Source organism: Mustela lutreola, chromosome 1 (assembly GCF_030435805.1).
Source record: "Mustela lutreola isolate mMusLut2 chromosome 1, mMusLut2.pri, whole genome shotgun sequence".
In the NCBI taxonomy this organism is placed as follows: domain Eukaryota; kingdom Metazoa; phylum Chordata; class Mammalia; order Carnivora; family Mustelidae; genus Mustela; species Mustela lutreola.
Genome location: NC_081290.1, coordinates 68676054 through 68697544, shown reverse-complemented (window position 1 = coordinate 68697544; position 21491 = coordinate 68676054). Strand labels below are relative to the sequence as shown.

Sequence of the window (21491 nt, the reverse complement as noted above, 5' to 3'; positions counted from 1 at the left end):
GTAGCTACTCCAAGAAGGAAAGTCACAGGGCTCAACCAGATAGACTCCTCGCCCCGATGCAGCAGAGACGGGCGGGGGAGGGGAGGCGATCCTGCAGGCCCAATACGCATCTCAAGAGGGGAACAAGAGAGTACAAGGTGCCAGGAGTCTTCCGAGCACCAAGGAACATCGTCTCCAAACCAAAGTGAAGGCTGACTTGGCACCGTGAGGGGCAGCAGTGAGCGGCCATGAAGCTCCGATGGGAGGAGAGCTCTGTGGCCTGAGGCCCGACACCCTGAGTAACGAGCCTTCCCAGCAGACATCTTTCCAGCCTGGAGTTCCACCTGCTAGTTGATTGCCAAGGAATAAGGAACCTGCTTGGGGACTCTTGGTCTCGATACTCAATGCCCCACATGCATCTGGAGATAACAGAGGGACCCTGAGGACATGTCCCCAGGAGATTCAAGGCCACAGACAGCAGGCACAGGCACTTGGTGCGGGTGGTTCGTCCATCCCTCCATGACTCCAAGTGCCTGTGTCCCACATGTGCATCATGCCTCCCAGTGTTAGCTTCGCTCACAAGCCCCTATGAGGGGAGCAGCGCCCCTGACTGCACCCTCCTGCCAGGGGCCGGTACTCTGGGCCCCACACGTCACCTTGGAGGCCAGAACTGAGGTCACCGAGGTCTGCAAACGGGTCCAGGCTCTGAGACTTGGTCCAGCCAGCTGGGGGCCCAGGGGCGGTAGGCTGGCCTCCTGGAGAGAAGAAGGGACCTGGAGAAGGGCAGAGGGCATAAGAAGGTGCACCCCTAGAACACTCCTGAGGCCACGCTCCGTTACTGTCTGCACCCCACCAACCCCAGACACAGCTGTACATGCAGCCAGAGCTGCCTCCTCACAGAAGCTAGCCTCCATGTCACGTGGCTCTGATCCTCAAGTTCCACTTCCCAGAACCCATGTCAGGTGTGAGCAGGCTTTGTGCTGTTCCTCACAAGAGCACAAGCTAGTCAGTATTCTAACTGTGAGACACGGTGGGGTCTGAATGAATTACCACTGTGCACCCCATGATGGAACATTATACAGTTGTTACAAGTAACTGCTGTTCCTACATAAAGAGTTCTTACAAATCAATTAAAAATTAGTTGAATTTCAAGGATGCCTGCCTGGTGGCTCAGTTGTTAAGCATCTCCCTTCCACTCAGGTCATGATCCCCGGGGTCCTGGGATCAAGCCCCGTATCGGGCTCCCTGCTCGGCAGGAAGCCTGTTTCTCCCTCTCACCTCCCCCTGCTTGTGCTCCCTCTCACTGTGTCTCTCTCTGTCAAATAAATGAATAAAATATTTTTAAAAAAGAAGCTGAATTTCAGAGATGCCTGAGTGCCATAGTTGGTTGAGTGTGACTCTTGGTTTTGGCTCAGGTCATGATCTCAGGGTCATGAGATTGAGCCCAAGTCAGGATTCTTTCTCCCTCTGCCGTTCCTGTTCATGCCCTCTCTCCCTCTCTCTAAATGAGTAACATTTTAAAAGGCTGAATTCCCTCTGTAAAAAAAGAAATACAAATAACTTAAAACCTGCAAAATAATAGCTGACTTCCTTCCTAATGAAAAAAACGCAAATCAAGAGACAGTATCTCCAAAGTCCCCATCTGGCCCTGGGGAGAGCCTCAGGCTCGGGGTTGCTCCTGGGCAAACACAGCAGTGAATGGTACTAGGAGGGGACACGGGTCACAGGCCTGCCCCAGCAGCTCACTACTGGAGCATTCTGAGAGGACAGGGCACGGCCCCATGACGCCAGCCATGGCACAGACCCCCAGGGGCCTCCAGGAGGCAGAGGAGCCATGGGACACAGGACAACACCACGGAGTGCTATGGGGACCCTCTGCATCACCTCCCACTGAGGCCTCCTGGCTCACACACTCCTCTGGGAGTGGGCTCCCACCTGAGAACCAGCCTCCACGGGGCTGGGCTCATACCTTCTGCAGCGGTCGAGGGGGTCGGCGCCTCGGCCCAGTCCTCCCAGCCTCCCAGTAGATCTGGGTGGCTGGTCGAGGCTGTCATCTTGCCGGGCTCCACCGGTAGGTCCCCTGGAAAGACAGCAGTGCTCAGTGCTACCCGGGGTAACCCCTGGTGGGGGCAGGCAGCAACAGCCTCCTCTGCCCCCGCTTCATGTGTGAGCAGGGCTGGGCTCACACCCCACCAGGGTCCCGAGAGAGCTGCTCTGGGCTTGGATCACACCAACCCGCTTTCTTTTTCCTTGGAGGCCCAAGAACGTGTCACGTGGTCCCTGAACTAACCAAGTGCACAAGGAGGTCAGCAACCAGAGCCGCCATTCACAGAGCAACAAGCGTCCATACATCTTCAAAGATCCCCCTCCACCCTGTGGCCAGCCGCATGGACTCACAGCTAGGTGCTGGTGCCCCCAGAACTGCCTTTTGCCCTCCTCTGAAGCCTCGCATGGGGAGGACAGCTGCAGGCTGGTCACCTTGCCGGGGGAGGGGGAGCCCAGAACACCCCTTCATTGGTCCAGGGCCCATAGGAGGTGACCATGCCACCCACCTCGGCAGGCCCCAACTTCAGCGCTTACCCAGGTGCAGGAAGTCAGCGCTACAGGCTGGGGGTGGGGCGCTGTGGGTGGACGGGAAGGAAGCGGGGGCCGTGGCAGGAGATTCCGAATTAAGAAGTTCACCGAAGAGGTCAGGCTTGGAGCAGGGCTGGCTGCTTGAACCAGATGGCAGTAGGAGAGGATCAAACGGGTCGGCTGCAGAAAAATACCCAGAAAGTGGGCAGATGGGAGGCTCTGTGTGGTGCCTTGGGCCCCAGGTATCAGCCTCAAGGTCAAGTGGGTCCCAGCCAGTGCGACGGCCCCTCAGACCCAGGCTGAGGCCACACCGTCTGCTCCAAGGCGGCGCTGGATGCCAGAAGGGCCTCACCCTAGACTCTCCCAGGAGAGGCAGCCTGTGAGAGGGAGGGAGAGGGAGTGCCACAGGGGCCTGGGAGTCTGCCCGCAGAGCAGCCGGCTCTCCAGCGGGTGGCTGAGGGGCCAGGTGCTGACCCCACCCGTCCACTGTCAGGAGCCCCTCCTAGGGAACCCTGACAGCATGGCCAAGGGCGAAAACCCTCTCCTCTATTTTCCCAACAGACAGAGTAACGTACCAGCTGTAGCCTGCCCTTCCTGGGGTGGGCTCTGTGCGCTCAAGGAAGGGGCTGGGCTTGCAAAGAGCAGGGGGGCCTCTCCACCCAGCAAATCGCCTGAGGGGACTTCTGGAGCCGTGTCAGGGGCTCCCAGGAGGCAGCTGAGCAGGTCCGCAGTACTGGAGGCTGCCCCGCAGGCCTGCGAGGGAGGTGCCAACCCCGCCTCGGAGTTCAGCCCCAGGAGATCAACACTGTCTTCCTGTAGTGTGGGCTCCTGCGGCGTGGCCGGTGTGACCGCATCAAAAATCAACTCTCGCTCTTGCACCCTCACTGCCGGGCCCGGCGTGTCCTCCTCAGCTGCGTCCCTGCTCTCTGCTGAGAGCGTCACTGCTTCCTCATCAGAAGGCTCACTGCCCGCTGCATCCTCCGCCGGGGCTGATGCACTCTCCTTGGCAGAGCGACCTTCGGGGCCCGTCTCGGGGTCCTTCTCCTCTGAGAAAAGAAGCATAGTAGACAGGACGGCAGGGTGAGACCTTGCCGGAAGCCGCAAAGCAGAGGGTCTGGAAACAGCTGACCCCAGGGAAAGTACTCAGGCCTGAGGGGAGAAGATGTCGCCTGCACGGCAGGCTGGATCCGATGGCTTAGGGGCACAGGGTCCCTGGAGGGGGCCTGCACCCACCGTGCCAATCTAGCGTGTGGAGGAAGCGGCTGCTGTCCGTGCTGCTGCTCTGCGGTGAATCGGACTCTGTGGGCTCGGCATCCAGAGAGCCGGCATCAGCGTCATACTGGGCGGTGGAGCCAGGCTGCCTAGGGAGCTCTGGCTTCCCTGCCAGGGAGAAGACCATGTCAAGGACCCAGCCCACAATGCCACCACCGCCTGCTGTGGCCAGCCAGGTGGCTTCAGGGCCAAGGCCCCAGGCTGCCAAGCGTCTCTTGGAGTGACCAGGCCACACAGCTAAAGCCCTGGGGAACCTGCACTGACCACCAGACAGGGTCCAGTCCGTGAGCAGCTCCCAGTTCACCCAGACATTGCCCCATGCCACTCATATGGACACAGAAACTCCCAAGGAAGAGACCGTAAGATGGGCAAACCAAGAACATGAAGACGACCATGACGTCGTCAGGAAGTGAGATCACATGCCCTGCCCACTGATGGACACGTGTAGCCCTTCTAAATGCTTTCAAAGCAGCCAACCCGGTGAGAGACCACCTGCCCCACTGTGCCCTGCGGGTCCAAACAAAGCCTTGACTTCTTCCAGGTATGCTGAAAACAGCAAGCAATTCCAGCCTGACCCACGATGACCCCGAAGGTCAGTCAGCTGCCGCCCAGCACCCTGGGGGTCTGGGAGCAGCCGCAGAAGCGTGAACCTGGGAAATGCGAGCACGTTGGGCATGAGAGCTGGTGTTGGAGAAGGTCCCAAGTCGGGGCTCTGGGCCGCCTTCTGCCCATGCAAAGCCAGACCCCAGGATGGGGATGATCCCAGCCCCCAGGAGTCTCCAGTGGCAGCAGCACCACCACCTACATGTTTGGAACACAAGAATCTCACCAAATTTAGAGAGAATGTCTTGCTGCTCCTCCCGGCTGGAAAACAGGATTTTGGGGTTCAGTCCCCTCATGCTGGTGCTCTCCCAGGGTGGAGCCTCCCGGCTGGGCCTGTCTCTGGGCTCCACCTCCACCTCCAGGTTCACTTGGAATAAATCCGGGTATTTCTCCTGAATGTCACACGCATCCAGGTCATACCTACAAGGGGAGGCCAGACGCCAGTTAGGAAGGACTTTTCACGGTCAGTCAGCCAGCCCACGTTAACCAGAAAGTGAGCATGGAGTGGCACGTGTGCTTGCCAGGGCAGGTGCGCCGGCAGGACACGGCCCCTCTGCTGTGGGAGTGTGGGCGGCCCTCACCCCCAGCCCTGTGATCCAGATCAGGCACTCAGGGACCTTAATGTGCGTTTCCATTAAACAACGCTGTCCACCCTGCCAAAAATCCCTAACTGTTCACAGGTGCCCGTAAAACCAAAACCACCTCTGGGGAGGGTGGCAGGGCAACGGGAGGCGGGGCACGCGGCTGGCGGGAGAGGAGAGACAAGTTACGCCAAGACTGGGTGTAGGGGCATCACTGCAGGGTCACCATCAGATCACTGAATTTGAGTTTGGGGGGCTCCAAAGCTCTAGGGAGTCCAGCATTTCCCCCGTGTTCCCTCTGGTCATCTCGGACAATGTGTTCACAGACCATGCTGCTGAGGCCCATTCCTCAGCAAGGCAGCAGGCTCCCAGCCTCCATGTTCTTTTAAGTCACCTGACGTCTTTGGGCATTACTTATTTCAAAAGGGGCAGCAGGTTCCTTAGTGACCCAAGCTGTGGAGGGAGCCGCCCTTGGTCCTCTGTGACATCTGTGAGCCCAAAACGAAACACAGCCACCGGACAGTGGGGCTACGGACATGGAGGCAGACTGGGTGGTCAGTCTGGGTGGAAAAGCCTGGCAGACTTCCAGGGACTCAAAGAAATAAAATAAGTGAGCAGGCATAACCCTAATGTGGAACGTCACTGGTTTCAATCCTTCCCACTCCTTCAGAGACAAAACCACCTTTGTGTGAGGGGAGGACACCCAACAGGGCAGCTACGTGGGCAACAACAGCCCGAAGCCGAGCTCCTCTTGTTGAGGCAACAAGGGCAGGAGCAGAGCTCTTTGGGCTCTCAGGCCAAGGTGCACTCCCTCTCTCCATCGGGCACCCACAACAAGGAGACAACGTTGGTCACCGCACCACTAGGCAGGAGCAGCTCCCAGGGAAACCACAGGGGTAAGACCCAAGGCAGCGATGTCAGTCAAGGGGAGTCCAGCAGCCAGCAGGGGCCAGGGGAGGCCTAGACCCCCATCCACAAGGAAGGAGCGAGGCAGGGTTCCACACAAAGGAGCACATGACCTCTGTAGGCTCAGCTCTGGGGGCCACAGGGCCTTGGGGGCAGCTCTGGGCACCACGCTGGTGAACCCCCAAGCCCCCCCTCCCCACCCTGCCTCATCCCTGAGGAGGGCCTCTGGGGCTTGGCCTACTCAGCTCACCTCACAGGCCAGTGAGGGAACAATGAGGGTCTGTGAGCAGGGCCACTACCCCCACAACCCCCGCCCCACACAGCAGGAGGCTGTAAGGCCCAGGCCTCACTAGATGGCCCCAGGGGCCAACATGCTTGGCTCAGAAACAAAAATGCTTCCTGTGTCATGAATTCAATTCTGCCCACTTGAACACACTGGTGACCCTCCCTCAGTGACAGGAGAGCTCATTGAGGATGGACCCATGGACACTGTTCCAAGTTCTTTCAAGCTGTCCTATTCCCACTGCCTCTCCGCAAAATAGTTCCCACCGCCTCTCCGCCCACAGGAGACATGCACTTTCCTCCATCCATCAGGCAATGCAACAACTTTCTCCTAATTTAAGTAATCCATCTTCGGAAACACCACACAGGCAGTAACACATGGGCCTGAGAGCACAACTCAGTCAAGTTCTGTGCTTGCAACTGGGACGTTTGCAGGAGAAATGCCCTTTCCAGCCCCCACAGAAGTCCCCATGTCAGAGGCAGCCACTCCCTGGTCCTCTGGCACCCAGAGGGTCAGAGCTGAGTCCTCCCAAGACTGCAGGAGTGAGTCCTAACACTCCCTTTATTCACTGGGCAGAGAGGGGCCCAGGTCTGGAGAGTGTGGGACCTGGGCAGCCATAAGCAGTGGTTCCCAGAGCTCCTCCCCAGCTCTCCTTTCACCCCTGGAAGGATGCTTCCAGGGGCGAAAGGTGGGTGGTAGGTGTGCATGCGTGTGAGACCAAGGGGAAAAATGGCCAACTGGAATCAAAATGCCCCTGGGGCATCTGGGGGTTACTGTCAGTTAAGTGTCTGACTTGGTTTCGGCTTAGGTTATAATCTCAGGGTCATGAGATCAAGCCCTGCACCGGGCTCGTGCTAGGTGGGGAGTCTGCCTGGGATTCTCTCTCCCACTTGCACGTGCTCTCTCTCTGTCCCAAATGCCCACTGTGCCAACCTGTCCTACTACCTGAGCCCCTTTGCCTCAAATATAAGGTATGCATACCCACCACGGACTAGGAGCGAGGTGTCTGAGGCCCTTACGCGGGACTTTAACAAGGTAACGAATCCGGGAACACAAGAAACTAAAGAGCCTTGGGTGAGTCAAGGGGATTATCCCTGACTGTGTGTATTTTGGTTTTTATCTCTAACCCCAGACTATGGACTTCCCCCAATCACCTCCGACCTCAGTGCCTAGCAGAGCACTCCCACATCCTAGGTGCTCTCTATGTCAAAGAGCAATGAACACCCATTCAGCTGTTCATTCCATATCCAGTGGGTCAATGGCTACATTCTAACAAGAAATGCACCAGGTCAGTCCCCAGGTCCCCGAGGTGCACGGTGGCAGCTGCCACAGCCCACTGGAGGCGTCACCTGATAGACAGTAAACACGCTCAGAGGTGGAGAGAGACCCAGGACTGGAGTACAGTGTGGCATCCCAGCCATGCAGGAACCACATCGCCTGCCAGTGTCCAGCGCACGGCACTCATTTCCACGGGGTACACAGCAGGCGGGCACTGTGCCCCTGACCCTCCTGACCTCTCCCACGTGTGACATCCACATACTTGGCAAATTTCACAGTCGTTGCATTCCGAGGCACAAAGCCCGTGTGAAACTGGACCTGGAACATCTTCATGGATGCCACCTGCAGAGAGGGTGCAGACAAGAGATGCTCAAGCTGGGGAAGGCACATCATGTGCTCACACCGCACACACATGCTTCCCAGTTGACGGGCTCAGACAGCCTGATGCACAGCGCCCTCCCGACAAGCAGCTTCTCAGGGTCTGAGGTAGGGCAGCCTCAGAGCTGTAACTCAGCAGGCCCCACGCAGACAGCATCCCGCAGCACGGGAACTCCGGGTGTTTTGGGCTAAAATCCCCTCTGCCTTGTACCACACAAGGCACTTCTCACTGAACATTGGGTCCAAGAACCCTCAGCGAGAACCCATGGACTGACAGCCCAGGGTGGCCTGAGTGCCCACGTACCTTGGCCTGCAGTCTTCCTCCCAGAGTGGACCTGGCGTGGTAGATTATAATAAGCACGTCTCCTTGCACAGTTATGCCCAGGGGGATGACTGCTTTGCCATCCTCAATTTTGAAATCCCTGAAAAGCGGAAGAATGAAGAAAGGTTCACTTAAGTCACACACATAGCCTTCCAGAGAGCGGTGGTCCTGGAAGGCTGCGGCTCTCTGGCAAGAACCTCGAGCTCCCAACACTGAGATCCACACGCACTCATTTTGCTAGGCTTCCTGTCAAATTATTCTGGGAGGGGGTGTGACTCTGGGAATGGACTCTAAGAAGCTACTCCTCAGCACACCAGTCAGAGAACCTCTCACACCTGTCACCCACCGGCTGGGACAGGATCATGAAGCCTGTTCCTGCTCCGCACCTTGACCTCAGATAGGGCCTCACACCTTTCCACAGCTTGGCCAGACTTTCTCCTTACAAGTCTCCCGGAGGAGGGAAAGTGAATGAATCTGAAGGCCATGGAACACAGAGGCCCTGAGCTCGGAGCTCACCTCATCTTGTCATACTCCTGAGATGTGGTGGTCACACGCTCGTCCCCCACATAGACCTCGCAGAAGGGCCGGCAGCCATTCCTCTGCTTGCTGAACAGTGGCACGGGCGTCATGACCACGGCTTTCACCAAGATCGGCTTGCTGTGGGGCGTGATGGGCTCTTCTGCCACCATGTCACACATGTACTCAATGTACCTGCAGGGGCCAGAGGCACTCTACGTCACCCGCCTGCCATGTCCCCGAAGCTCCAGTTAGCGCCCCACACCCAGTTTCTGACATGAGTACTCAATGCACCAAACAGCTCATTGCACCTGGTTTCCACAGACTCGAGTTCTCAGTGACACACAGCTCACCGCACCTGGTTTCCACAGACGTGAGTACTCAGTGTGACATGCAGCTCACCACACCTGGTTTCCACAGGCACAAGTACTCAGTGTGACACACATCTCACCGCATCTGGTTTCCACAGACACGAGTACTCAGTGAGGCAGTCGGCTCACCGCACCTGGTTTCCATAGACACGAGTACTCAGTGCATCTGGTTCCCAGATATGGGTACTCAGTGTGACTAACTTTCCTTGGAGCAGTGTGCTACAGTTTCATTGCACAATTTGTGATGTAATTTTCATTTGGTTTAAAATATCTTTAAGCTTCCCTTGAAACTTTTTCTTTGACTCAAAGGCAATACTGGAGTAGATTAATTTTGAAAAATTTAGAAAATTTTCCAACTATCAGTTATTAATTTCTTTTTAAAAATATTATAAAGCAGGGGCACCTGGGTGGCTCAGTTGGTTGGGCAGCTGCCTTCGGCTCAGGTCATGGTCCCGGAGTCCCGGGATCAAGTTCCGCATCAGGCTCCTGGCTCCACCGGGAGTCTGCTTCTCCCTCTAACCCTCTCCTCTCTCATGCTCTCTGTCACTGTCTCTCTCTCTCAAATAAATAAAATCTTTAAAAATATATATTATAAAGCAATCTCCTCAGCCCACATGGGGCTCATACTCACCATCTGATGCTCCTGACTGAGCTAGCCAGGTGCCCTTGTTGGTTACCAATCCTGGTGCAGCTTTATTATAAACACACCTCGTGGGACTGCTATCCTCCTGTGACTGCAGCTTAATGGCCCAGAATATGATCCTTCTTACTGAATGGTCTATGAGAGCTCAAGAGGAACGTGTCTGTTTTGGTTGTTGGGTGGAAGGGCCTTCAGATGTCATCCGGAGGGCTGCCCAGAACTGACCATCCAAGTTCTTGTTTTGTTCACTGCCAAGGCAGGAATGTTGATGCCTACACTATAACTGTGACTGCCCATTACTCCTTCCACTTCTGTTTTCTGCTCTAAAATTCTGGAGTCCGCTCTCACGTCAGTCACTGCTCCAGCTCACCTGGTTGGTTTTCTCGGCACCTGTAGGGTGCACACAACAGGCATCTGTCTCGAAGAGACAGGGAAGGGAGTGGCTTCCAAACAAGAGGCAAGGGTGGCCACTTCTGAGCATGGGTCTCACATGGCATCGCGCTAGGAGACTTGCTCAGGGAGCTCTCCCCCATATAACGGGATACCTACACTCCTCTCACTCACGCCACAAAGCCAGGATGCCCACACCCCATCCACGCCCATGCAACCCACCAACACGCTGAGCGAGCACAGAAGTATACCAGAGAGGAAGCAGCAGACTTTCTCAGCGAGGTTAACCCTGCAACAAAGCCTGGCCACCTGACCCGCAGAGGCAGAGAAGCACGTGTGGGCTCTCTGAGCCACTGTCTGCAGTGACTAGTCACGGGGCACCTGTGCCCCCACCCTCCATCTTCCTCTGTCTGCATGGGATGCAGGGCTCCTCCCAACAGGTCATCGCTGGGTGCTGCTGCTCTCTTGTCCAGTCTGACGATCCCCCTCCTAACAGGCACGTCTAGAGCTCGACTGTGGAGGCCGGGTTCTCCTGTTTTCTATTTCTCATTTCTTCTTTGGTCTTTTCCTCGAATAAGTGAGCACTTTTTATGACTCCGCTGATTTCCCCTGCTGACTTACTAACTCTCATACTCAGAATCTTTACTGGTTGCCTGGGTTCGGACAACGCCTCTGATGTCTCTCCATGGGGGATCTCCATAAGGGGGTCTCCATGTGGGGTCTCCAGCAGATGAAGTCCGGTGCGTCTGAGTGGGTCTTCTGCCTGTTTGTTGAGGGTTTCACCCTGTTTCGTGTCCTCTGAACTTTGGAGGTTTGGCATCTTGTTAATTTTGGGACTTCCTCAGCAACCTTGTCTGCTCATGTTGCCCTCCCCATCGTTCTGCCTCCTGCAAAGGCCCGGCAGGCCTGGCTGCCCAGGCCCCTTCCCGACCCCTCTCTGAGCTTCGATTGGGTGATGCCTCCGGCCCTGCCCTCAAGAGGCTGAGACCCTTCCCTCCCTGGAGTGCAGCCTCCACTAACCTGCCCTTTTCCCCATCTGGTGTCTAGTGTGCGAGACTCACAGTTCCTGCCTTTGCTGAAGTGACCACAGGCTCCTGCATCTTGCCACCTTCTTCATTAGCGCCTTCCACACATTCACCAGTCACCTTACATACCCCGTCAGATACATTGGGGTCTTGTCCTGAAGCCACTCGGATTCCTGTCTGTCCCACAAGGGGACACTGTGGGTGTCCCTCTGGTGGCCAGCTAGGATTCAGGAGGGCACAGATTCCCCCGAAGGTGTGGCCTCACCCACTTCTGCACACGGGCCCCAGAATCTGCCCACCCCCAGCACTGTCAGTGACGACTTGGCCGAGGGTGATGTTGCAGATGGCCCTCCAGAGCGGGGCGCACAGTACCTCTTGTGGGACGGCCAGATGCCCGGCGGGCAGCGCTTCATACTGAACATGTACACGGCAGCCTCCGCGGTGGTAAAGAGCCGGCAGAAGCACAGGAAGGAGCAGACGGCGACAGCAGACGCGGCTCTTCCGTCCTAGGACAGACAGCACAGGCCAGGCTTGCACAGCCGCAGCGTCCCAGTCACATGCCTCCCTAGACAAGAGCCACAGGGGCTTCCCCCATCTCAGAACATACAGGGAACTTACGAAAACCACACCTGAAGGGAGGTGGGGAACTCAGAGTCCAGAAGGAACCTAGGTCCCTCACCGTGCAGGTGGGAAACTGGAAATAAGGCTTGTCCTCAGCCACAGTGAGGAGGGCAGAGACGGGGGTCCCATGAAGCAGAGTGGCCTCAGTGCCAGGCTGCTGAGGCTCCCGTGGGTGCTGCCTTGTAGGGAGAAGAGAGGATAACCCGTGGGGACCCCTCGTGTGCTGTAGAGGAGGAAGGGGACTGCCTATGCAGGCAGTCTTCCCCAAGAAGCGGCAGGGACCCACAGAAGGTGTGGGTCCCACAAGGCACAGGCAGCCACTGCTCCCTTCAGGGTCTATGACCTTGAAATGACAGGGGCCATGCCAGGGCAGCTAGGCCTGGGGTCACCGGTTGCAGACACCAGGGCAGAACCTGCTCCTCACAGGACCTGCCATGAGTCCACGGGCTGGCCCAGCATGTCCCAAACAGACCCCGGCCCTCCAGAAGCCAGCAGGCCGCATTCAGTGGCCTTTCCGAGAGCAGTCACTGCAGGTGTCCCAAGTCCCACCAGGGTTCTCCCCTGCCATCAGACAAGGTCTCTAATTGTGCAGAGGACCCCAGCTGCCCCACCGGCCTCCCTCCTCGGTGCCCTGGATCTCATGTCTGCTCTCGCCCCCTCAGCCAATCGTGAGTTTCCCCGGAGCATGGGTTATTTCCTCTGATTTATGTGTTCTTCTCAAGCACTGTACCCCCCAAGGTGAAAGGAAGGGATGGGGCAGCCTCACACTCACCATGCAGTGCACAACGCAGACATTCTTGTGGTCTTGCCGGAGCCACGAATGCATGTTCCTGCAAACGCTGTACAGGCTGCGAAGGTTTGGGGCCCGCCTGGCCGCCCAGCCACACTCGGAGACCTGCAGGCAGAGGGCTTGGCTCTGCCTGGGTTCCCCGCACCAGCTGGGGGTGCAGACATAGGGTAGGGAGGAGCCCCACCATGGGCATGGGCTCTGGACAGATGCCACCAGGACCCCTGCTCCCGAGCTCTATTGCTCCATGATGTGTACCAAGCTACACAAACCTGGCAGAAAAACTGGAAAGCCTGCCCTTTCCCATGCTTGGCTCACTCTAAATACCATGAAAGTGTCTGCATCCCCTGTGGTCATTCATTAAGAAAACCACATGGCCTCCCACAGCCTCACTGGTGAGGACCAACAAGGCCCCCTAGATTGGGGCAATTTTACGGGACATAACAAAGCGCATATGACTGGAATCGTACAGAGAAAGCCCCTGTCCCCACCGTCTCCTGCCATGTCCCCACGTTGCCATACTCAAGCCCCCCACACCAGAACCCTGGGCTCCGCCTGCTGCCACTGCTGCTGCTGGGGAATCCCACACATGAGTCTGAGGGCTGATGAAGAAAACTGCATGGAGTGAGAAGCAAATGTCCAGGCCACCCACCCGGTTATGAAACTTAGAGGACCGGTACGTTCTCGGGGACAGGTTGTAGACCGCATAGTGTCCCGGGTGCTTGGAGTCCAGAAACAACCGTACGTCTTCTATGTTATTCTTTATAGCTGACTCCACGCCTTCTGCTGGGAATGACATCACTGAAAGAGAAAAGCCCGTGTCAGCCGCAGGCAGGACAGCTGGCCACTGGGACCCCTGCTCCTCACCTCCCCACAGCTGCTGACTGATCAGTCCAATGGCTGCCAGGAATGGACGGAACACAGACCTCGCCACCCCAGCCACCCCTTGGAATCTCCAGACAGTGTCTCTGGGATGGGAAGCTTGGCCGGACAGCTTGAGGCACAACAGAGTCTCCTAGTATCTGGATTCTGATTTGGGTGTTTGGAGACCCAAGTTTTAAATGTGCTCTGCATCATGCCCCTCACAATCTCCAAGTTCCAGAAAGTTCCAGAGCAGGGGAGAAGGTGGGTCAACGCTGGGACTGTCCACGGCAGGGCCTGGGGATACACTGGACAGAGGAACAAGTGCTCCGGGCCCCATCTTGGGTAAGTGAGTGGCTGCCCAAGGGCACCCTCTCCTTCCCCACCACTCACACCCTGCCTCCCGTGAGCCACTGTTAGGGAAGAAGCAGAAGCGTGTCCTTATAGTTAACAGAGGCAAACATACCAGCAATTCTGGATGTGATGTAAGAGATGTCCAAGTCTCCCTTTGCATAACTGGAATTAACAAGAAGAGCCTTGGTTATTACAGGAAATTTCTAGAGTTAGGTTATGAAACTCTAACCAGAGGGAGTCCTGCAGGGGCTCAGGCTGCGGCTCGCGGGAACATTGTGTGTCCAAGTGTGCACCTGTCAGCATCAGGCCCGTGTGTCCAGAGTAGAGATGGACAAGAAGTTAGAAACTGCAAGTGATGGACAGGTCAAGACCCAGTGCAAACTGACTGCCAGTCTCCTCTAAAGTCATATGGCAGTGGGAGCTGGTAACAAAAACGCAAGACAGCACATCATGTCTGGCAAAAACTGAGTTCCAAGAGACAGAGAAGGCATCAGAACCAGACATGGCAGGGGCGTTGCCAGTACAGGACCAGGAACTAAAGAAGCTATGATTAACATGTAAGGGCTCTAACTGACAAAGTGAATGGCGGACAAGAACAGAGGGGCAGTGTGAACAGAGATAAAGGTTCCAAGAAAGGATCAAAAAGAAATGCTGGAGATAAAAACTGTGGCAGAATCGCTTCTCAGCCCTTTGGCTAAGACCAAGTGAAAAACTGGCAGAAATAAAGAATGCCTCTGAGGGGCTGATTAGCCCGAAGGTAGCAGAGGAAAGATCTCCAAGTTGGAAGATCTGGCCAAAGAATCCTTGAAAAATGAAAAGCAAAGAGAATAAAGACCGACAAAATCCAGAACAGAGTCTCCAGGGATGGGGGACAGCCACAAAGGTGCACCACGCATGCGATGGAACACAAGACTCAGAGAAGAGAAGAAACGGCAGAAATATGTGAGCTGAGAACGACTGAGAATTTCCCCAAACTAACGTCAGACACCAAAGCCCAGACCCCGGATGCTCCAAGAACACCATGCAGGAGCAATCTGTTCAGAAACCACGCCAACAAGAAGAGAGTAAAACATGTAGTGTGGAGAGAAAAAACCCCACCAGAAAAACCTAGAATCCTACACGCTGTGAATTACCCTCCCCAAGTGAGGAGCAATAAAGACTCTGTCAGGCAAACACTGAGGGCATGTGTTGCCAGTAGACCTGCCTTGAAGACTCCTTAAAAGAAGTTTCCCTGAGGGAAGGAAAACACTTTGGTCGGGAAACTTGGATCTACATAAAGAATGGAAGTCAAAGAGGAAGACCGGGTAAAAAAAAAACTTTCACTTTTCTTGTTCTTAGCTGATTTAATAGATGCCAGTTTGCTCTGAATAACAATGGCCTCAGGGCATCTGGCAAGCAGGCCATGTACGCACACTGCTGAAGGCTGGCAACGAGTGCCCGCAGTGGCAAGGAGGATTGGAGCTGGTGCTGCGGGGAGAGCAGAGCTGGAGCAGCTGGAAGTATGGGCCATGAACTCTGACGCAGTCAGCAAAAGAAGTTTAAAAAAAGAAATGTAACAGGAAAGAAGAGTCTGGAGCTCCGGTGAAAGGCTCAATCATGATCACAGAAGGCTGGGCAGAGCGTAGGAAGCGGGGACAGACATGCCAGGCACCCACTCAGTGACATGTGTCTGTGGTCTGCATGCACCCATCAGCTCTCCAGCATCTACAAACACTACCAAAGCTGAGCATCTTCTCATAGTTCATTCACAATCTGTCCCATTAGCGCCTTCTGTGCCCGCTTCTGGTCTCTGAACCCACCGCACCTAATAGACACCGTCCCTCAAATACACGTACTCCCAATCGGGGTTGTACCTTTCTGGAAACTTGCAAGAAGTGTGTTTTGATGGATAGAGGGTTTTCTAAATTATGTTCACTAACCAACTGTTCCCATGGCTGCTGTAGTTTTATCACATGTAAAAAAATCTTCTGCCCCTATTTTAACTTTCTCCAAAAAACTGCTGTTGGTGAGATGGTAGGGTGGCTTAGTCGGTTGGGGTGTGCATTCGGCTCCGGACATGATCCCAGGGTCATGGGATCAAGTTCCGAATCAGACTCCCTGCTCTGAGGGGAGCCTGCTTCTCCCTCTGCCTGCCGCTCACCACTGCTTCTGAGCTCTGTTTCTCTCTCTCTCTGACAAATAAATAAAATCTTAAAAAAAAATTGCTGTTGACAATGAGATCTTTTAACTAACTGGATATATGTTCTTGGTCGTTACCGGATGAAGATTCAAGTTTTCCTTCCACACACAGGCGCCCATGGTCACAGCACTGCTCATTAACCAGACTCCTAAGTTTCATACGAGTCCCACATAACCAACCACTTCACCTACATGGGGACAGCGCTCATGTTTGAGGAAAAGTGACACACAATGGGTTCACCCCATTCTTATTTTTTTAATACACTCCTGGCAATTCTGGGTAACTCACATACAAACCTTAAGATCAAAATCTGTAAAAATATCAGTATTTTTATTTATATTGCAATAAATTTACAGACTGAGTGACACCACCTTCAAAAATTTATTCCCCAAACATGAACATGGTGTATTTCTCCATTCGCTTAGGTCTAATGTTACAGCTTTTTGTTACAGACCCAGCTAAGCAGTGGGGGATGCCTTCTGCATGAGGCAGAGTGAGCCGCAGAGTCTGTCCCACTGGCTTCGCACACAGCAGGGCCAGAGGTACCCGAACAGCTGGCACAGACTCGCTGCCCCACACACCCGCTGCACCTCCCACCCTCTCTCTGACAGCAGCCAGCAGGCATCTAGGAGGGCAGGAAAAGAGCCCTTGGACCTGGGGATGCCTCTCTGTTGGAGGCGACAGTCAGCCCTGTGCAGACCAACTGCATCTGAAATGATCATGAAGTGGGTAATAAGCAACAGCTTCCTAAGTGACCATTCAGGCACCTTGACAAGTGGATTCCAGAATTCATCCCAAGAAACTGATGTGCAAGAACAGCCGATATTCTGGGGAGGGCGGAAGGGGGCCCAGACAAAAGACTGGAATGCCGCCAGCTTGGGCATCAGCGGAACGGCTGCTCTTGTCAGGGAAGAATGGGACAAGAAAAATCCCCAAAGTAAGATCCAAATTGGTTAAAGACCCAAATGTACAACAATAAAACCATCAAAAATTTATTTACAACAGATTTAAGTAACTATTGTACAACATACTTAAAATATGCTCAAACCCTGGGCTAGGCTGACAGACCTAAGGCAAGCATGGACTTGCCGTCCTTTAACTGCAGCACAGGGGCACCTGGGGGCTCAGCTGGATGAGGGTCTGATTGTTGCTTTCGGCTCAGATCACAATCTCAGGGTTTCGGGATCAAGCCCTGCACTGATTGGGCTTGGTGCTCATGGGGAGTCAGCCTGAGGTTCTCTCTCTCCCTGTCCCTCCCAGCCTCCCACTCCCTCACACACGCTCGCTAATAAAATGGAAAGCACCCACTGGAGGACAAAACAAACGAGAGGAGCAACAGACAAAGAGAAAGTTTTGGCCAATATTTACTTTTTTCACAAAAAGAATTAGTACATGGAACACACAATACAGAATGACATTGGTAAAACAAAATCAAAATCTCAGAAAAAGAGCGATGGATTAGAAGACGGAGGCCAGAAGGAGAGAAACACCTGTGGCCAGAGGTGCACATCCACGGGTCCTGGCCTCTCTACCTGCCTGGGTGGGCTGGTGGTGGGGAATGAGAGCAGAGTCAGGGACTCAGGGCACCTGGTCCTTCTGGGTCTAGGATGTGTCCACACGCAGGAAGAAACAATGCAAGACCACACCCACAGGCTTGGGCTCAGGCCCCCGAGACCCACACTTCCAGAACACGGGCTTGCACACATAGGCCACCAGGGCAGGCCTCCTCCGTGGACAGGCCTCCCAGGACACTGGGCCCACACACCCTACCATGAGGGCTCTGTCCGCAGCAGAGAGGGCTGTTCAGTGGCCCTGGCTAACAGTGACCAAGGCCATCCTCCAATGGACCCTCCCACGGCATGTTAGAGCCTTGGGGTTGGCCCCAGACCCTCTTGAGGGCCTGGAGCTCACCACACAGGACTGCATCCGGAGGGCTCCTTCCGTGATTGCAGCCAGCAGGCCCGACAAGGGGCAGAGGTGTGCCTGCCATCCACACCACGGCTGCCGGGCACTTGTAGTCACAGGCAAGAACGTCATGGCTGAGACAAGGGCTAGGACCGGTGCCTTCTGCCTTTTCCTGTCCACAGCTCTGCTTCTGCTCGTGGGCTGGCGAAACAAAGCACCAGCGAGGTTTCTGGGTAGACCCCCTGAGAACCTGAGTCCATCGGTCCCTAAGATGTTTCCCCTCCAGTCTGGATGCTTCTGACTCTCAGACACTCTCTCTGAGTCACACTTTAAGTGTGAACCCTGGACAAAAGACGGGTACAGGCCTAACCATGTACTCGCAGAGAAGCCTGCTTGACAGGCTGGTTCTCGGCTATGGCCCAGCGATTTTGGGAGGCCCTCACTGTTCCCAGAACTGCTGAGAGGGGACCCCTGGGCCCGGACTACTTGTACCAAGATGTGGTCTATGCTCAGACCTGCTTTCCCCAAGAGTCTGGAGCCTGGTGCATGCCAGGCAGAGGATGCTTGGGACCAGCTGAATGCAAGCCCTGGTGCTGGGTCTCTGGAGGATTTCCAGATGGACAACACGTCATCCATGCTATAGTGGTTCGGGTTGGAATCACAGGAGTCCCATGTGACTCCAGAGTTGGGAGGACTCAGAAAGCTGTGCCAGGCTCCCCCGGACTCTGCCCCACACATCTTTTCCCAGTGCTCTGAGGAAAACTCTGTGCCAAGTCCTGGGTGTCCTTCAGCAAACCTCCAACCCAGGGGGTGGTCTTGGGACCCCGAAACAGACCCTTTTTCTCTTGTTCAAGAAACCTTTGATACTGACAACGCCAGGCAATGCCTTGGTCTACCCTTGTCTACGCTTTGATCTCGACGGGACCCGAGGACGATGCCAAGTGTCGTCCCCGCCCCAAGGTGCATCTGCTGGGGTCTGCAGGCCACCACACCCGAGTCACCCACAGGATTCTGCTTGCACGGCCTGCCTGACGTGCACTGTCAGGGTTATTTCCTCACATTAACATCCCATTTGCAGTGTAAGACAGGTGCACAAATCTAGAATGAGTCAGGACATCGGCTCTGTCTGGGAGCACACCACCATTGTCTCTACCCTTCACGAAAGACAACTTCATATTCCTTTGTTGGTCGAAACTGCGTTCAAGAGCTCAGACAGATGCCCAGCATCCAGCCCTCCCCTCCAGCCCCACGGGGGCTCCAGCACTTCAGCCACACAGGAGGCCATGGGCAATGTCCATGTGGCCGCGGCCTGGTATTTGCTCTCCCCCCAAGTCTCACTGAGAAACCGTGAAATGCTGGGCCTGCCTGACAAACCCAGTAGGAAGGAGGTCTGCCCCAGTCCATGTGTGTTTCTGACAGCAGGGCTGAGTAGCTTCCTATACATCCCACAGTCCCCTGCTCGTCATCCCCAGGGAGCTGCAACTCCCGAGCCCTCCAGTCCCAGGATGCCACCCTGAGACCCCGTCAACACCCCTCGCTAGAACGAGAGGCAAGACACGCTGTAATTGGCACACAGTGCAGGGGACAGCAGCCAGGCCCATGACACAGCACCATCAAGTGAGGCCTCCTGTCATCGGAAGCGCCACTGAAAAGCACATGCAGAAGGTAGCTAAGTCCGACAGTTGCTGGAAGCTTGTCCTATCCAGGTTCCCAGCCCAACCCTTCTGCCTCCGTAACCAGAACACAAGCCACACTCGTCCAATGACTTGAGATTCCAAGGACCAGACACTGGAGAGCCCACACCAGAAGCGCAGACTCGTCCTGCCACCTCGGACATCACAGAGGGTCACAGAGGTGTTAACGGATGCCCTGTCTGGTGAGACATCCAGCCAAGTCTTTTCTCATTCCACAAGGTCACATCAGCTACGAGAACACCGAGCTACACAGCCCAACACAGCACAAGACTCACACACGTGCATGCCCACAAACACACACACACCATATGCAAGGGTGCACACGCTCATGCCACGTGTGCATGACTTCACCTACGTTGTCAACAGTGTGCACACAACACAATGACCATTGTACAAAATAAAAGAACAAGGGTAACAAGGCCAAGCCATCCCCACACTATCAAAGAGGTGACCCCACAGGAACACACCACCTGACCCCTGGGCTGAGATGCATGGCCCAGCACCCACAGACCTCCAAAACTGTCGGGACAGCAAGGGGGTGCCTCCTCAGGAGGGGACATCCCTGAGCTGGAGACCTGTGCCCACAAGGGCTCGGCAGCACCCAGCCTGCTACTCCCGTGGAGCTCCCGAGACAGAGCCGAGGGGCCACAGGTCAGCATCCAGCATGACAAGACAGCCTCTGGCCAAGCACACATGTAGTCCCCGGAACAACCCCGCTCATGGAGAGACCCTATTCACCCACACACTCTATCCAGCCCCAGTAAGTCAGCACTGTAACTAAGTGGGGCTGCACCGTGAGGCATCCCCGGGCCCCCCCACTGCCCCGCTCGCTCCACACCACGGAGCAGAAACCGCACAAACGTTGAGGTGTGCTGTCACAATGCAACGGGGACACGGAGGCAGAGGCGGCTCACTGTCTCCAAGGAAAACGCCCCCCTAAGGGGGAGAGGGTCGCAGTCCCACGTGAGGCACTCCCATGGGCCCCTGTGCCAGCCATGGCAGTGGTGCAATGAGTGGCTGCCGTCACCACATAGCGTAGAGCCCATCCCCTGGGTCTATGGACCCAGCGGTAGAGCCTGTGCAGACGGTGCATCCCAGGCTCACCAACTGCCTTAGGGCCGGGTCCTGCCAGGTCTGGAGTCGGGACAGAACCCCAAGGACAGGAAATCCCCACTACAGAGAGCCCACCTGCTGTGCCCTCACTTACTTGGCAACGGACTGGATGACCTTGGAGGAGGTGTCCTTGATGTTTGTGAAGAGGCGCTCAGTGCCCCCCCGCAGGATGTCCAGGAGCCCACCATAGGGCTGGTCATACTCAGCAAGCGCCAGGCCTGGAAGCAGAGACAAGTGTCCAATTGGGGCATGACCTAGGCCCGGCTATGATGCTGCTCCCACAGGGACGCGAGCTGAGAAGCAGGACCAGCAAGGAGCCCCGCCTCCTGGCAACCCCAACTGTCAGCACACCACGTCCAGAAGCAGGCATAAGACCAGCAACCGGGCCACCTGTTCGCTCGAGGGCAGAACCTGGGCAACGTGAAGAGCTGGACCCTCTGGGCACACACAGCCCTCCATTCCCACCTCCATGACATCCCCCCAACCCACCTGTAGCATGTACTGGACACCAGCTGGAAGGCCCCCATCACACTAACTCATGCTGAGGGAACCAACAAAAGGGAGGCAGCCTCCAGCTCAGAGGCAGGGGCACAAGTCAGGGGACATGGAAGCCGCAGACACTTGGAGGAGGGAAGGGTGGGGAAGAATATGCTGGGAGAACACAGAGCAGGCCATGCAGCCGGGAGGCCTGCTCGGCTCCAAGCCAGTCCCAGGAAGGCCACACGGCTGGCCCTTGTAAACACCTGGGGCAGAAATCGATCATTTGCAGAGGCAGGGCAGCCAGGATGGAGCCAGACTGCAAACAGGCACCTGCAGACATAGCTGCTGGGCCGTGAACAGAGTAGCTACAGATGCAGGG

At 55.7% G+C, this 21491-nt stretch overlaps 1 protein-coding gene across 9 annotated transcripts in view; it reads right to left on the bottom strand.

Moving 5' to 3' along the window:
* The window catches only part of GAK (cyclin G associated kinase), a 55677-nt gene that overhangs the window by 4955 nt on the left and 29231 nt on the right, over nucleotides 1-21491 (bottom strand). For 8 of the 9 annotated variants that reach the window (XM_059167499.1, XM_059167525.1, XM_059167536.1 and 5 more), the window contains 14 exons: nucleotides 20727-20850; nucleotides 13854-13903; nucleotides 13179-13327; nucleotides 12512-12634; nucleotides 11491-11624; nucleotides 8693-8887; nucleotides 8159-8276; nucleotides 7739-7818; nucleotides 4655-4848; nucleotides 3787-3933; nucleotides 3129-3599; nucleotides 2560-2733; nucleotides 1949-2059; nucleotides 636-752 (listed from right to left, as the gene is read on the bottom strand). In XM_059167499.1, the coding sequence (XP_059023482.1) occupies nucleotides 636-752; nucleotides 1949-2059; nucleotides 2560-2733; nucleotides 3129-3599; nucleotides 3787-3933; nucleotides 4655-4848; nucleotides 7739-7818; nucleotides 8159-8276; nucleotides 8693-8887; nucleotides 11491-11624; nucleotides 12512-12634; nucleotides 13179-13327; nucleotides 13854-13903; nucleotides 20727-20850 (2187 nt within the window). The remainder of the gene's footprint in view (nucleotides 1-635; nucleotides 753-1948; nucleotides 2060-2559; nucleotides 2734-3128; nucleotides 3600-3786; nucleotides 3934-4654; nucleotides 4849-7738; nucleotides 7819-8158; nucleotides 8277-8692; nucleotides 8888-11490; nucleotides 11625-12511; nucleotides 12635-13178; nucleotides 13328-13853; nucleotides 13904-20726; nucleotides 20851-21491) is intronic. The other variant, XM_059167509.1, reaches the window with a different exon arrangement.